This window comes from Patella vulgata, chromosome 3 (assembly GCF_932274485.2).
Source record: "Patella vulgata chromosome 3, xgPatVulg1.2, whole genome shotgun sequence".
In the NCBI taxonomy this organism is placed as follows: Eukaryota; Metazoa; Mollusca; class Gastropoda; family Patellidae; genus Patella; species Patella vulgata.
In genome coordinates this window covers 59,757,321-59,773,729 of record NC_065881.2, presented here as the reverse complement: position 1 = coordinate 59,773,729, position 16,409 = coordinate 59,757,321, and the positions used below count along the sequence as shown (strand labels likewise).

The window sequence follows — 16,409 nt, the reverse complement described above, 5'->3', positions numbered from 1 at the left end:
GGCTGTATGACGAAGTCTGCCATGGGAACTACTTTCAAGTTCCTGGATTACCAACAGTGTTGCCCATGACGACGCCTTTGAAGAATGTTTTATCATACAAATATTTCAAAGTCTGAAGCTGTTTTTCTTTCAAGTTTATCCGATTTTCTTGAAACATGGACAACTTTGCACTAAAAATTCTACACGCTTCGAACGACGCAATTTTAATAACTAATTTTTAAAAGTGGCAAGTTTTCCTAATAATTGTATACGCGTAGGTACATATCACTTGCCGTCATACAGCCGAGGCTAGATGTAGAGTAAAGGAATCTGCCGTGGTTTGCCGAGTGATCTATAGCAGATTTTAAACACTAAATACATCATGTTACTACCATTTTTATCTTATATTATATAAAAATAATGACTGGTAGTAATATTGATGATGTCACATATGACATAATAATTTTTTAACTCCAAATAATTTAGGGCATTAAGTGGAATTTAGGGCATTAAGTGGTGTAACATATGTGCTGTGAATCATGAGGTCTGAGTAGGGTCTAAATTTGTGGATTCTCTAATTGCTAAATGAAATAAAATTTACCATATTTTAGTCTTGTAATGACCTATTGATTGAATGTTTCAACTCTTTTTATTTCTGATTTTGAATCAAATATGCCTTTATTAATATAAAATATTTTATACCTACCAATTATGGAATTAACACAACCAAGTGAATTCTGTTTACTTTTATCAACAGCTTGTTTCAAATCATCAAGTTTCGGCTGATTGTTAAGAATTGTGGTATAACTTGTTTCTTTCCTATTAATTCTGAAAAATAAATATGACATATTATACATGTATATGTAGCTCTATTGACATAGCGGTGAGGGCCACAGCAGTTAGGAAACAAGACTTAAAAGCAGCCGGGGATTTTTCTAGCCCGGTTCAAACTCATCAGGGGTAGCTTCTATGAGACTAACAAGAAAAATGGTGCCTACTCATGCGGATGTTATTTAATACAACTCTTGTTGTATTTGTAAATGTTACTGCCCAAGCCAAATGTCTGTACATGCATTGCACACATGTCCATTGTGGTTCCCCCTTGTCAGTGGTGCAGGACAGAGGGTCTGTCAAGGGCGACGTATAGTCATTCGTATGGGACGAAAAACCGAGGTCAGGTGTACACATTGGTGTGCCCTTAAAAGAACCCTTGACAGTTGGAATTTGATATAAGAGTAGGCTGTAGTGCTGCTATCCAGGAAAAATTTCCTTCATAACACACTGTATGGTGTATGCTCGCCTTCATTAGCCCAGTCGGTGCAGAACAGTAGGACATTAAACCACATTTCATTTATTTTAAATGAAGTAGTAATATGTAGACACAAGTTTAATTACATGCAAGGTTTACAAGCTTAACACAAATGGAATCATATAAATAAACTTACTCTTTAGAAAACTTTTCAATTTGACTTAGAATAGGTTCAACTTCTGAGGCTTTCTGTAGAATTTCCTGATTATGGTCTTCATCCAGTAACTTTTTACAGTTTTCTGCCAGATTCTCCATGGATTTCAATATTTTCTTATTACTTTCTGAATGACCTTTATATAATGATGTGGTGTGTGCTTTTTGTTTGTTCATTTTACTGATCAAGCCTTGTTTCTGCTGATCAAGGGCAGACGTTAAATCATGGATTAACCGTCTGTAGTGATGATCTATCATCTCTGCTGCCTCCCTATGGATTTTCTTAAATAATATATGAAATTTTAATTAAATAATAATTCAAAAGGATTTTTTAGTTAGTAATCTAAATGATTAAAGGAAAAATTTCGGCTAAATGCGCTATTAAGCTTTACATCCATTGAATATGATCTTGGAGAGAAACAAGATGGCGACACAATAGAAAGTAATAGGCACTTAAGATGGCCATAACATCGTTTTGGCAAGTCTACTTTTATTGTGTATGGTCTTCAAGTCTACATGTATATCTGCCTTTTATTCTGGAAAAAATGTGCCTTTAATAATCTATCTGTTTTCATACAGATAAATCTAAATTTGTCCTACTTGAACAAAACTTTAGAAGAGACAGAGTTACCCCCCTTTAGTCTTCAACAATTCTCCAAATAATATATCAAAATTCTATTTAATTGTTATATTGTAATTTTTTTAATTCTGCACAAACATCACTTCTGGATGCAAATATTTTAAATTAAACATTCAGAGAACACATAATATATTCATTTAATAAAAAATACCTACATCAACATCTTCTGTTATTTCTTCCATTTTACCATTTTGTTCTGTAACTTTTGACATCATAGATTCTAACTTATCTTTACATTCTACTACACAATTCTATAAAATATACAAAATTTAATCATTTAAAAAAATATATTTATGGGCAACTGAGGATAAAGTATAGTTATGTAATATTTCATCAGCTCTGGATATATTTTTGTGAATAAAACTGGTTAATTTTGTATGAAAAACTCTTTCAAACAGTTATCCTCGAACTGTGTAACAATTTGAAGCCACTATTTCAAAGAAATACAAACATTCAGTTTCCATGTGGATTAGCTATAAGCCCCAGAATTCAATATTGTGTGAGTACCTAGATAAACTCCTAAATCTATTTGTTAAGGTCAGCTCAATTTTTGTCAAGGTCGTTGAGATGTAAATAAGGTTAGGGCATGTGATTATTGGTGAGATTGTAGGTTAGGGTAAGCATTGGGGTTAGGTCCAGGGTTTGGGTTAGGTTTGGGATTAGCGCTAGTCCTGTTTACATCTTGTGACCTATGACGAAAAATTGAGCTGGCCTTATCATTTAGAACTAACCCTAGATAAACTTGTCTGTGTACATGCCAGAGGTTAAAGTAGTAACTGATAGTCATGATGATCAAGTCATGCATAAACCCTGTTAAGAAAATCTAGCGATCATTTCCATACGACTAAAGACTTTGAGTATAAATTTTCCTTCAAGGAAAATAGGCTATTTCATCAAATTTCATTAACATATTAAAACTGACTTTTATATACAGCTTTCTAAGTAATTGAAAATTTCCCCTATCCTATGAACAATTTCGATTTTTAAAGATTAAAAATTTTGACACAGAAAGATTTGGAGAAAAATAATGAGACTATCATTTACAATGGTGGGAATTGCATAAATAATACACCTCTGATACATTCAGCCATCTTAATTCAACAAGCAAAATCAAATGGTTTAAAAGAGTTTAAACTTACTCTCAAGGATTTCCATGCAGCATTCAGTGGTAAAATTTTATGACCAGAATGTTTACCGACATCTTCACAAACACAAAGATGACAAACTAGTACTTTACACATATCACAGAAAATATTAGATAACTCAGTCTCGTGGTCTTTACAAAACACAGGTTTCAAGTCTGTCTCAGCTTTAGAAGGTTTGCGTACTCTGTGGTGCTGTAGTTGCCCTCGTTTAGGATGAAAATTATCCAGACACTTTTGACAATAAAGAACCGAACATTGCTGGCAAAACCAGACAGCTTTTAAAGCAGAGTCTTGATCACACAGACCGCAATCTTCACTGCACACAGTTTCATCAGTAAATACTGGTAAGTCAGAGTCTATTTGATCTGACGAATCTTGGGAATGGTAACTGGATGAAGATAAATCCAAACTTTTACTTTTCGTCATTGTATTGCTTTGTATTTCTTGGAATCGAAACACTATGTTCTCTAATGCCAAGTTTTTAGGTAGTACCCCCATTTTGTTTTTTGTGATGGCATGCATCTTTCTACAGGATGGGCATTCTAGTCCTTAAATGATAAAAAAAATCCAACATCATTATTATGTACCAATACATGTTTCTATAATATTAAAAAGTTTCACAATAGTAAAAAAAATCTTTCAATATTTGAAAGCAATACCATGTTTTTGGAGAAGTGTTGAGCACACCGAAAACTATTTTAAAACAAGAAATTAATCAGACCTGAATGGAGAGAGAGAGCGGGAGAAATGGGGTTTAAGGTACACTGGACACAAACTAGGTCATTTTGGGACTAACATATGGTTCAATTTTATTTCAATAATTCGCTCGTGTGTTGGGGTCTTTAGCAGTGGGAGGAAAACAGAGGACTCAGAGAAAACCTACGAGGTTAGCACATGCTAACCAATCGGCCATCCATCCTCACAGATCTGAATGGAGTCGAGAGAAATGTGTATTGTAATTAATTGTGACCTGCCATATCTTACTTTTCTTGACTATGATGAGTGGCTTAACATATAAGTATGTAATTAACATATAATGACACCATTGTTAAGCTTATCTATGTTATTATTAGTCTCTATCATTCTGACAAATATTCTACGAATATTAGTCTGGATCGGTTGTCAGTATTTGAGAATAACTAGCTCATTGGATAGATTATCCTGTTTTTTACATCATCATGAACAAAGTCTAAGGGAGGTAATTTTACTAGCCCTAAAATAAGACGTAGACGGATTTGATACTGGGCTTGTACCTGACAAGGAATAGCCCACCTGCCTAATCTTGTGAGTTTACTGTGGGTCCTCTGGTTTCTTCCAACTGCTTAAGGCCCCTATCATTCCCAAATGATCCTACTGGTAGATTGTGGTGAGTTGCTGTTAAACCCAATTGTCTCTTTCTCTATTTAAGTACATGTAAACTTGGAATTCAGAGTCTATGGTTCCGTGAATCGGATTTGAACTGAATATATTTTTCTTATTTTGCTATCATCAAAATATTAGATAAATGTACATGGATAGGGTGGGGGAGCGTCAAACCTTAAGCAAAAATATCAAACTACTTAGTACTTACCATCTTTACCAGTTTTTGTTCTGGAACCCAGAATATCATGTAGACATTTCTTACAGATACTATGTGAACATGGCAGCATCAGAGGATCTGCAAATAGTTCCAAACAGACGGGACACGTTAACTCATCCTCCATCATATCATATGTCATATCTGTAAATAGAGAAAATATTTAAATAAATCAATCCGCCTTCCATCAATCATTTTAAATGTTGTAAATTATGTAAACATGTCATGAAGTCACGTAAAGATTAGTATGTATACACATACACACTGTCAAACTCATTCATGTGTGTACATTTAGTTATAGTATAATAAGTCCATGCAAATTTTATAGATTTGCATAGTACATATAAAAATAATACAAAACAAACACAAACATTGCTAAAATGGTGAATAACATACATGGAGCACTTGGTTATAAGAGAAATTTAGGATACCGGTATCATAATATCTAAATCAATTAATAAATTACTAGTTTTGATCATAACACTATCGCTTTTTCCAGTCAAATATCTCCAATTGATTTCTTAGACTTGTCTAACATACTAAAAACTGTTTCTAGGTTACTACTTCAAATGTCAGACAATACCCAGAACAATAGAAATAAATGAATGTAATATTAATGGTTGAGTTGTAGACATAAAGAGAATAAATCTAATTACAGTAGTATGTTTAATATTGACTGGATATTAATACACCATGTATGATTATTAATCTATATTGTGTTTTATCATAGAACTAGAATAATATTCTAGTTGTATGGTTTTATTTTCTATACGTGAGTAGTAATGTTTTATCGCATTTAAACATTGATTTATGACTAGATATGACATAATAAACTCCTTCAATTGTAATACCAGCCTTCAATCTTACATACAGCATAATAAACTAGTCAAATTTATTATATAGGTTTCAAGTCAACTGGTTTTAAATTTTTGAACCTGTGATTGGAATGTAATCTGATCATAACAACCAAAAAATATTAATTTTCCTTTGATAAAAATACTAACAATCTTATTAATTTGATAAAAATAACAATTTTGAACATAGTTTCAACTGATCAATACAGTGAATTAAAACCCCTGTGATTTTTCATGTGTTTCCTGGTTTTTAAATACAAAAATCTCCAACTGGCTTTTCTTTTATCCTTATTGACATGTGGTCAACTTGCTCTACAGGGGAGATAAATATCACACAATTTACATTCAAATATAATTCAAGCTACAGTATTTAGCAAACATGGACGTAACCTTTCATTATGGAGATATAACCTTTTATGATATGAAAAAATTCTAATACATGTGATTCTTTAATACTTCCTCCTTCATTCAGCCCTCCGGTCATGTTTTCAATAAATAAATGAAGTTTCTTTTATAATTGCCTGACAATTTCACTATTATTTAACCCTCATTAATTATATAAGACAAAAGATGAAAACCACACAGTGGTTACTGAGACAGATCTCGAACCACATGGTTGCAGGCTTCATCCTCACTCTGCCTGACTGTTAGAAACCTTTAATCCTGTCCATATTCCTGTCTATCCCACTGTAATTTGGTACAAGGCCAGAAAAGCATTTAGGAGTTAAAATAGAACAGAAACCAAGATCCACCAGAGTTTTTCTTCATGTGCACATAAAAGACAAGTCTGTCTTCATTGACCAGGTAATGCAGAGCACTAGGATGTTAAATTCCATTTTATTTTTGTTGATGGACATTAGCACTAATAGGATAGTGCCAGGTAAATTTAACGTAGCTTGAAAATTCTGTATGTGACTGAGTAATTAATGACCTCTGTGTCCACAGGAGTAATAAAACTTGGAGTAACTGGCCTGCTAGTTCCAGCTGTAAAAATTACCGGTATTTTAGCTATCTTCTTGTATTTAATTTAATTCTATCCATTGTAGTAATAAATCTGGATTGCATCTATTTCTCTACGGATCAAATTATACGAGTATATACAGAACTAACTTAACAGTAACAAAATATCCCATCTATGAAAGCATGGGTATAGCCTACAAGATCCAGTTTCTACTTTTATTTCATAGGATATACCAACCACTGCTATGATTATCCATAAATGTACGACCAATGCCTATAGGTCATATGTTATTTTATTATTTTTTAATTCTGTTTTAATTTCAAATCTCTGTTTTAATATTCATTAATGTTTGGTTAGTCATTAGAGGGAGACAGCAATTAAAATTATGACAGGCTGCCAACTAATTAGTGGCTGATCTGTTAAGATTCTTGTTTTAAATGCCTTAAGACTTTTAATCCTTCAATAATTATATGTTTATGTCAAAACCTTTTATAGTAACTAATTTATATGAAAAGACAAATGTATATAAGACGATTCATTAGTTCGAGAGAGACCAGCTTAGTGAATCTATATACTAGTTGGAAGCCGATATACAGGAAATTATAAGTTGTTAAATTGTTGCTGCTCCTGAAATAAAGTTTTGAAGATCCATTTTAAGAATCTGTATTCATTTCTTATACTTGGAGAACACACGTCAACCAGCTACATTCCCTGAAAGTCACACAGTGTTACATGTAACAAACTGATAAGTTTCAACCATAAAACAATATGTTCAATATATCATCCATAAAATCTGTGTATAACTGTTAAGTCTATCCATGAATTATTAATTAACATGTCCATTAGTTGATTAAAATCTATCTTTACAAATCAAACAAAAATTATTCACTGAATTTGACTATCTTTTGAGAACACTGTAGAAATTATATAAATGACATTCCAATTGTGTGGACTTCTGTAATGTTGACAAAGATATTACTTTACTTTATCCAGCCAGATAAGACATAATAAAATGATGCAGAAATTATCTCTTAAACAAGATACCACACCTGTTCTCTTTCTTAACCTGTCTGCTCACAGTTTATGTCAATAACAATCCCAATAACAAGTGTGTCCTTACTTCCTCACTTAAATCATTAATAACTAAATACTTACTTATTCATGTTTGAGTGACATGTATTATACATTTTAATATGCTGTTAAGATGGCAGTCAGCCATGACTGAATTCATCACGTGAACAAAAGAACTAATATAACAATCCATTTGCCAATCTTTTTCTTGTTGTAATGGATATTGGATATGTGGGGTTGCATTTTGACATGATTATCTATTAATCTTTCAGGTTCTCCAAGAAATCAACACAATATTTGATTATATTGATAGAATTTCCTTGATTTGGATAATAAATGAAATTACAAAAAAAAGTGAATTTGACTTCTTCATTGGTGACATGTGGTAGCTATAATTTCGTATTCAAAATGATCCATTTAAATGCAATCAATTTTGTTTTAACAAAAATATAGTAGTACGGTAAACCAATTGAATTCTATTATAAAAAAGAAAACATTTTTTTGTGGAAAATATCAAATTTCTCACTGCTTAATCCACGGCCCATGCTGATATGTATTCAGATTGATTATTTAACATTTAATTAAGAAAACAAAATCAAAATACCAACGTAAGATAATATTCAGACTTCGATTCAATCGGATTTAAACAGGCCAATTTGGTTCGTGGTAAATAAAGATGGTGGCTGTCTTGTTACATAGGGAGCAACATAGATGATGTAATATATAGTCAATTCATCATACATATATCTGTGTAAATACTGAACGGAAATGAACCATTTTTGGACTGATATTCCTGGTAGAGACTCAACGCTAGACAATAACAATTACAGAACATTCCAGCATAAATAATAGCTACCTTGTTCTATTATATGTACAACAGCTCACTATGCTTGATATGTTTTTCAGAGAAATAACAAGTAAACTGATGTTGCAATTGGAATCGATCAAGACATTCCCTGGGAGCAACCAAATGTCTATAATTCTTGAGACTTTAAATTATTGGCTACATACAATTACAGCTGGAAGAAAATGAAGTAAAATTGTACAATGACTCACTTTTTTCCCCTTTTAACTCGAAGTATGAAAGTCAAATCAAAAATATTGCCAAAGGGTTAAAATAATAACTCATGATAATAACTATATGTATGTAAATTTATAATATTAATATCAATGTGAATTGAATTGCATCAATAAACAAGTTGTAAACAAAAAGAATAAAATCAACAAAATATGTCACAAACAACACAGATTTAGATAAAGTTCACATTTACCCAAAATTTCATTAAAATACTTAAACTATAGAGACAATAAACAGGTTAATAAAGGACAATATTGGTGTCAGCCATTATCACTGTGAGAGGATATAAGACAATTTATAAAAAGAACTGACTGTCACTAGATAAGAGAAAATGAAAAAAAATAGAATAATTCAGTGCATTACCATGTTTTTATTAAGTATTGAATGAATAAAAACAAGGGAATGTAGAGGCTATTTCTATTTTTCTTGCTTTCTCTTATCTAGTGACAGTTCAGTTCTTTTAATACTTGTCAGATATCCTCTCACAGTGACATTCAATTATTTTTTTGAAATTGTCAGATTTCCTCCCACAGTCTCACAAAACAACTTATGGTCTTCGAAGCAATTATCAAGGAGAAGAAATTTGCCACATATCTGTTATCACTCATCACTTCAATCAGTTATAAAGAGAAGGATAACTCATGCTTTCCTTTGGTCACTTCTGTTTCTTCAAATCCTCGTTACGCATCTATCGTTGCAATGATCTCTGTGTTAAAATTATATTTGGAATGTGTTTAACCCAGTGATTCTCAACCAGTGTGCCCACACTAAGAAAATGTGAAAAACCATGTGATCCAAGTTGAGTATTCACTGGTGTCTACTAATAAGTTCATAGTCGGTTTTTTTATGTTGTGTCAAACTATGTGTCTATGACTTGTCTCTGTCTATATGGTTTGGGTGTATGCCGTCTGACTTGCCATGTTTTTATTTTGCAAAATTCAAATATTTTTCATATATTTAACCAGGTGTGCCGCTATTTTGTCTTGTGTTCCAAGGTGTGCTGTTGGTAAAAAAAGGTTGAGAACGACTGGTTTAACCAGTTCTATCTCATATGTGATAATGGCTGACACCAATATTCTTCTTTAAAAACAGTTATGAAAGTTCCCAGATCAGCAAAATATATTTGTCTAGTAGCAGTTTTGTCTTCAGAATTTTACCTTTTTCTTGCCTTTAACCCAAAAACCCTATGAATATTCCCATTGATCTGTATGCTCATATTTCAAATCATGCCATTAATTTTTGGAAATTTTTTTAAACAATAATTTTATGTTGCTCTAACATATCTTCATCCAAAAGACTGCCTCTAAAAAATGTTTATATAAATATTAAAATTCATAATTAAAGTCTGATGAAAAAAAACAACTGTCCAGACAAAAAGTAATTTCGATCTAACAATGTCTGACATTATAAACTTAATTTAGACAAAACGACTATGTTGAAAACTTAGAATTCCTGAAACGATATTCATGACTAAATCAACCAGCTATAACATGACTAAAAGTCATTGATATCGATAAACAAATGGAAAGAAGCCATTATAAAGTTAATTTATATCATCAAAGTAGACACCACACTGTCATTACAATAAATCAAGCATCAACCATTATGTTGAAATCTCTGAACTTCTAAAGTGATCTCTGATAAAAAAAAAAATAATCATCTAACATTTGATAGTCACTATAAAAATCAAACTTAAATAGTTGACCTGATAATAGCCTGATAACACCTGAATTTAGAACCGACTGGGTTAATGAAGACGGGCATATGCCATAAAGTGCGCTATGAGGAAAATTTTGGCTGGACAGCATCCCTATGGACTACTCTTATATCAGGTTCCAACTACCAACAGATCTTTTACAAGGATGCCAATGTGTATACAGGACCTTGGTTTTCTGTCCCATCTGAATGTTGTCCCTTGCCAGGCCTCCCTTCCTGCACCACTGACACGGAGGGAACTACGCCAGAAAATCCCTATGAACTTTTTCGGCCAACGCAGGGATCGAACCTGGGATCTCCAAGTTAGCGAGCCAATGTCTAACCCACTGAGGCACCATGGCTCCAAATTTCAGTGAAAAATTACTCCAAATTACAGGGAATAGGTGCAAGTTGTCTACAATACAGGCACGTTATTTCTGCTTACAATAGACAATACTTTTAGTTATATTATAAAGATAAAAATCTTGAGACACCAGGATCATATCAAGTGCACTCACTGAATTTTTTGTATGTGTCATATGAATAGGTGTGTTCACGATTTCTATGTTCTTTATACCATTCAGATATTTTTAACCAAAAAAACATTTTAAATTTCTCAAGCGAATGACCTTTTATACAGATACCTAAAATGTATGTAAACCAAACTCAAGAAATTTTCCCATCCATTTATTCATTAAAAGCTGAGTGATTCAATAATATGGGTTCTTGGACCACAGTTGTATGAATAGTTAAATGTTTACAGACTTAACATGGAGATTGTAAAATAAACACATTATTTACATATAGATTATTATAGTCGTATAACTAACAACCAAATTATTTACATGTATTTATGTCAAGAGGAAAACATGACCTACTACTTAAACAATACAGCATGTCTGTTTTTACTCAGATCAACAATAACACTCATATTTCAATTTTCTCCACAACTGGCTTCTGAAATAAAATGGAGTTTAATGTCCTACTTTTCAGCTATAGGAAAATATTGCCAGGACAGTAGTGATACACCCTACTCTTGTTTTGATTTCTAACAGTCGGAATTTTTAACAGGCTGCCAATAACGGACCTGTTTTTTTTTTTTGTCTCATCCAAGAAACTAGTTAAATTTTTCTTGTCACATCATCTGCCCTCTAAAACTGACATGGGGAAAACAAAACACTGAACCATTCAGAAATGATCGGGGTTACATATTACTCATTTATGGAATTCATACTTCTATTATCAGTATATGAGTGACTTGATAATCCTGATGATCACTTAGCACTTTAAAGGGCCAATCCCGATAATATTTTGGAGAATAAAACTGCTTAATTCTGTGTTAAAATCCCTTAAAATTCTCTACCTTAGGGCCGAGCAACTAACTCAACCTACGTGATACGTTTTTAAACAACGTAAACCCGTCAGTCTTCATCTGGAAATGAAACGGTGTCCCAAGCTGTTTTATGCGATGTCTGGATAAAACCAGACTTTTATTTTATAAAAATGACGCGTAGGTGACATTTACTGTTCTTTATCAAGTACAGCACATGGGTCATGCACTGTATAGACCTCTAAAAGAACAGAATCGATTATGAGGTCACCCATTGAAAAAATTGACCCGAAATCTTAAAAGGGTTACGTGTCCGGATAACCACTTTTGACGTTCACGTCCAAACGACTCAATATTTTGAGCTGAAAGTTGGAGACAAAGTAAATACATCATTCCTCTATATTTTGGCGCTTAAATTTCATATTTTCTCAGACTTTTATTTTTGAGACTCTGTTCAAATCGGGAGAGTCCCTTTAAACTCATCACATTGTTATCCAGTACCTCAGAGTTTTAAAAGGGTACAATGACTAGGAAAAAGGTTTGTATTATTGTTTCACCTAAAATAAACCAGCTTTATTTACTAAATTATATTTGGGACTCTTGCTTTAAATCAACTTTGTGTTGGATGAATATAATCTTGTAATCACTGACTTTCTACAATATTCATCTGTATGCACTGTAATGTTAATGCTGACCTCTTAATCTTACAAATTGTTTTTCTAACATTTGAAATGAATTACCTACACACATAAGTAAGTGATTATAAGGTACAATTCTCGGCCATCATTTCTAAAATGGGTGGTCCAACAGATTGACAGCTACATTTATACACATCATTATACTATTATACAATATCTGTTACATTTGAAGTCAACTAAAAGATGTTTATTACTAGAAACTGTTTATGGTAAATTTCTAAAAAATTTAATTTAGAACAGATCTACATCAAAATAAATTCATAACTTCGTCTGAGATTTTATAATTCCAATAAATTAAGGAAAACAATGCAACAGAACTTGGCAATGTTTCAGACTAAAAGGGAAATATAGACTCTCAGACTATACACAATATATAGTACTTTTACCAAAAGGCATTATTATTGATACGAAAATTGTTAAAAGACGGTCAATTTTCATGTAGATTGTGATATAAATTTATTTTTGATTATCTGAATGACAACTCATTTATATGTACCCATGAACATCAAGACCAAGATGGTATCTAACCTTGATTTTCTTTGTTTTACTTGTCTAAATTCACATGCTTCATTCAAACCTTATTTTTGTTCAATTTGAAAATGTTCATTGGTTTTCTGCCACATTGTCTAAGCTTAAAATTTGGGTATTCATGGTCATTCACCCCTGATGGAAACTTAAATTTGTAATTCTTCGAAAAGGTGTCACAAAGCTTCAAATAGTTACACAGTATTAGGATAAAGATTTGCAAGAATCTCTCACTCAAAATCAACCACTAAACTAGATCAGGCACATTTCCTTTAAGTCAATTATATGTAACTGAATAGACTTCATATACGATTTATAAAGTAATAGGCCAATCTAAACTTTATTTTAAAAAAGATATCCCGCTTTTCTAAGTGTAACTGGTAGAACTACTTTTTTGTTTGTTTTTTTTTAAATTCTAAATATAAAAGTGTGACCTTTTTTTTACACAAAGTAATTATAAAGTATTTTTTTAACTTTTACCTACTTGTCACAGGTTCTCAAGTTTAAACCTGTTTTACATAAATACATCACAATAGCTGTATCTATTGAAGCAGTGTATGAATATCAGCGAGCATATAGGGACCCATATGGTACTTTTAAATGGAGAGGGATAATCTATGTCTCATCAGCTCTAGCCACACCTATGTGATTCTGACTTCTGATGAAAGCAAAATTATCTTTATTTGTAAAAGGTATACATCCAATTGTATGTCTATTAATTCTTGAATCTAATCTACATAAAGTATGAGGGAATCTTTATGTGCACTACCAATCTGTACACAGAACATGTGTTTTTCAACTTATCCAAACAACTAGACACACAATCGTTGTCAGGTGACTCCCCTGACAAGATAGAACTGATCTTAAACAATTCCAAAGATTCTACCATTGACCTAACCACACAACCGCTGCTTTCTGTGCTGGAACAAAATTAGAACTTTCTGCATACACCCTACTAGTACAGTCAACTTGGCTTTGACATATTCCAACTACTTCAAACTTTAAGTGTATTCAGAGTGAGGATATCATTCCTTACAAAACAAACAATTACCTCTATACATGTACATAGGATCTAACCAAGGTTACATGTGTTGTAGGTGTTCAAAGCATGTATATATTTATATCACAGCCTACAGTTAATTATCTCACACAGATTGCTCCACACATGGCCCAATTAGGACTGACCACATCAATTAGAAATCACCACTATCTATCTACAGTTAATTAATGGTAACACACATGAGGTCAACAACTATTAATAAGTTCAATTATATCCTGATGTAGCAATAAGCCTGTTATCATTATTATCCTGGCTTCATAAAACTCAATTAATTAGTGGCAACAGTTGTCATCAATAAACAGTACATACACCTTCAGTATATGTCCATATTCATAAAATATTTTCCCAATATCATATTTTGCCTACATCGAAGATGCTTGTGTACAATATTTATAAGGGTTCTTGACTAAATTCCAGTTCAGCTGATGAAGCAGAATTAACTATCGATTTGGCATTCATAATGAAATTTGGAACAAAAAATCAATTAAGAAGATGTCTAAAATACATTATACTCTCCTCGTTTTCGACAAAGTCATCAAAAGACCAGGAAAAAAGTCAGACATTTTCAACTAGGTAAATACTAATTATAAAAGGCTATTATTTTTTTTACAAATCTGAGACAACTCCTTAAAAGTTAATTTGTAATGCATACATAATGTTGTGACTATTATAAAACTAATGCTTGAGTAGGTTCACTATATAATATTCCTTCTACATAATATAAATGAGAACACAATTATTCCTTTCTATCATCAAACAATTCATGATTCCATGACTTATTTTCAAAACAACATGTTACCCACAAAGAGATCTAATGTTGATAATTTCTCTGTCATTAACTTACCACCAATAGATCGTACTTAATGAAGTCATACTAGGTATTTCTATCCTGAACTTCTAGAAAATCCTTCAAATTACAGTTGCGTGATAAAATCTTCAAATACTTTATAGCACATGGTCAAATTACAAACGTATCAGTAGCAGCATACAAAAATAGAAACATTAATTATTAACACAATTTGAACTCACTTACATTCAATAATCATTCGTTTATGGAATCACAAGAAATTCTTGAAAGCTTTCAACACCTATTTATCAACTAACCAATTACGATCTAACCAGTACATCCTTGTGAGTGCTGTTTTAAGGAAAACTGCACAAAAAAATAAGTATCCAGTAACAGTAAGAGGTGAAATCAGTATCTTAAAGTGGCATTGTGTAAGATTTAGATAAAGAGCTGGCAAAACTCTCACTATAATATTTCAAAAATAGATAATGCAATATGAATAGAAAATTACTTTAGTTTGTAGTTTTGACAATATATGTGTGGATTGATCGTACCCACCATACTGGTCATTCAAGCCTTAGCCTTGCTTCTCTAGTTTTAAATTAAATCATTAAATGGTCGAATTATTCATATATATATAAAATCGGAGCGATCTGATGGCATTGAGAGTTGATTATGGTCTAATCATGTCAATATATGTCCAAAGAAAGACCTGCAACAGGCAAATTTAGCTCTTACATAATGCCTGTTTAAAGGGCCTATCCCGATAATATTTTGGAGAATAAAACTGGTTACGTTTTTGTTAAAATCCCTTAAAATCCTCTATCTTAGGGCCGAGCAACTAACTCAATATATTTGATACGTTTTCAAACAACTTAAACCCATCAGTCTTAATCTGGAAGTGGGGACCGGTGCCCCAAGCTGTATTATGCGGTGTCTGGATCAAACCAGATTTTTATTTTATAAGAATAATGTGTAGGTGAAATTTACCTTTCGTTATCAAGTACAGCACATGGGTCATTCACTGTATAAACCTCTAAAGGAACGGGAATTGATTATCAGGTCACCCAACGAAAGAATTGACCCAAAATCTTAAAAGGGTTACGTGTCCGGATAAGCAGTTTTGACGTTCACGTCCAAATGACTCAATATTTTGAGCTGAAATTTTGAGACAGGGTAAATACACCATTCCTTTATATTTTGGCGCTTAAATTTCATACCTACTCGGACTTTTATTTTTGAGACTCCGTCCAATTCGGGATAGTCCCTTTAAATGATATGTTTTAATATCCTTGTAACAGTAGATAGCTTATATCTCTGTTTATTAGCATCTGTGACCATTTGTCCATACAGTTTTATATTGTATCCTGTTTCTTTTTCAGCTCTCTCTTCATAACTGACTGCTTTCTACAATGTCATGTTGACTACAGAAACCAGGGTTGGATGCCAACACAGTACATCTGTAGTGGCAGACAATCTGAGATGTCAAATAGTGTATTCCAATGTGCAACTTTATCATTTAATTGATAATATTTTAAACTTGAATGA

At 32.3% G+C, this 16,409-nt stretch overlaps 1 protein-coding gene and 1 long non-coding RNA gene across 5 annotated transcripts in view; one reads left to right on the top strand and one right to left on the bottom strand.

The window, feature by feature from the left end:
- The window catches only part of LOC126816815 (E3 ubiquitin-protein ligase TRIM9), a 40,598-nt gene that overhangs the window by 3,364 nt on the left and 20,825 nt on the right, over positions 1-16,409 (bottom strand). For 2 of the 4 annotated variants that reach the window (XM_050543558.2, XM_050543557.2), the window contains 5 exons: positions 4,797-4,946; positions 3,221-3,774; positions 2,237-2,332; positions 1,425-1,723; positions 686-807 (listed from right to left, as the gene is read on the bottom strand). In XM_050543558.2, coding sequence (XP_050399515.2) covers positions 686-807; positions 1,425-1,723; positions 2,237-2,332; positions 3,221-3,774; positions 4,797-4,946 — 1,221 coding nt within the window. Of the gene's footprint in view, positions 1-685; positions 808-1,424; positions 1,724-2,236; positions 2,333-3,220; positions 3,775-4,796; positions 4,947-7,772; positions 7,795-15,107; positions 15,128-16,409 lie in introns of those variants that run through there. The other 2 variants (XM_050543559.2, XM_056100021.1) reach the window with 2 other exon arrangements.
- Positions 6,190-9,040, top strand: LOC130012332 (uncharacterized). Its single transcript, XR_008787755.1, has 3 exons — positions 6,190-6,460; positions 7,961-8,073; positions 8,595-9,040. It is a non-coding gene; the product is annotated as an uncharacterized LOC130012332 (long non-coding RNA).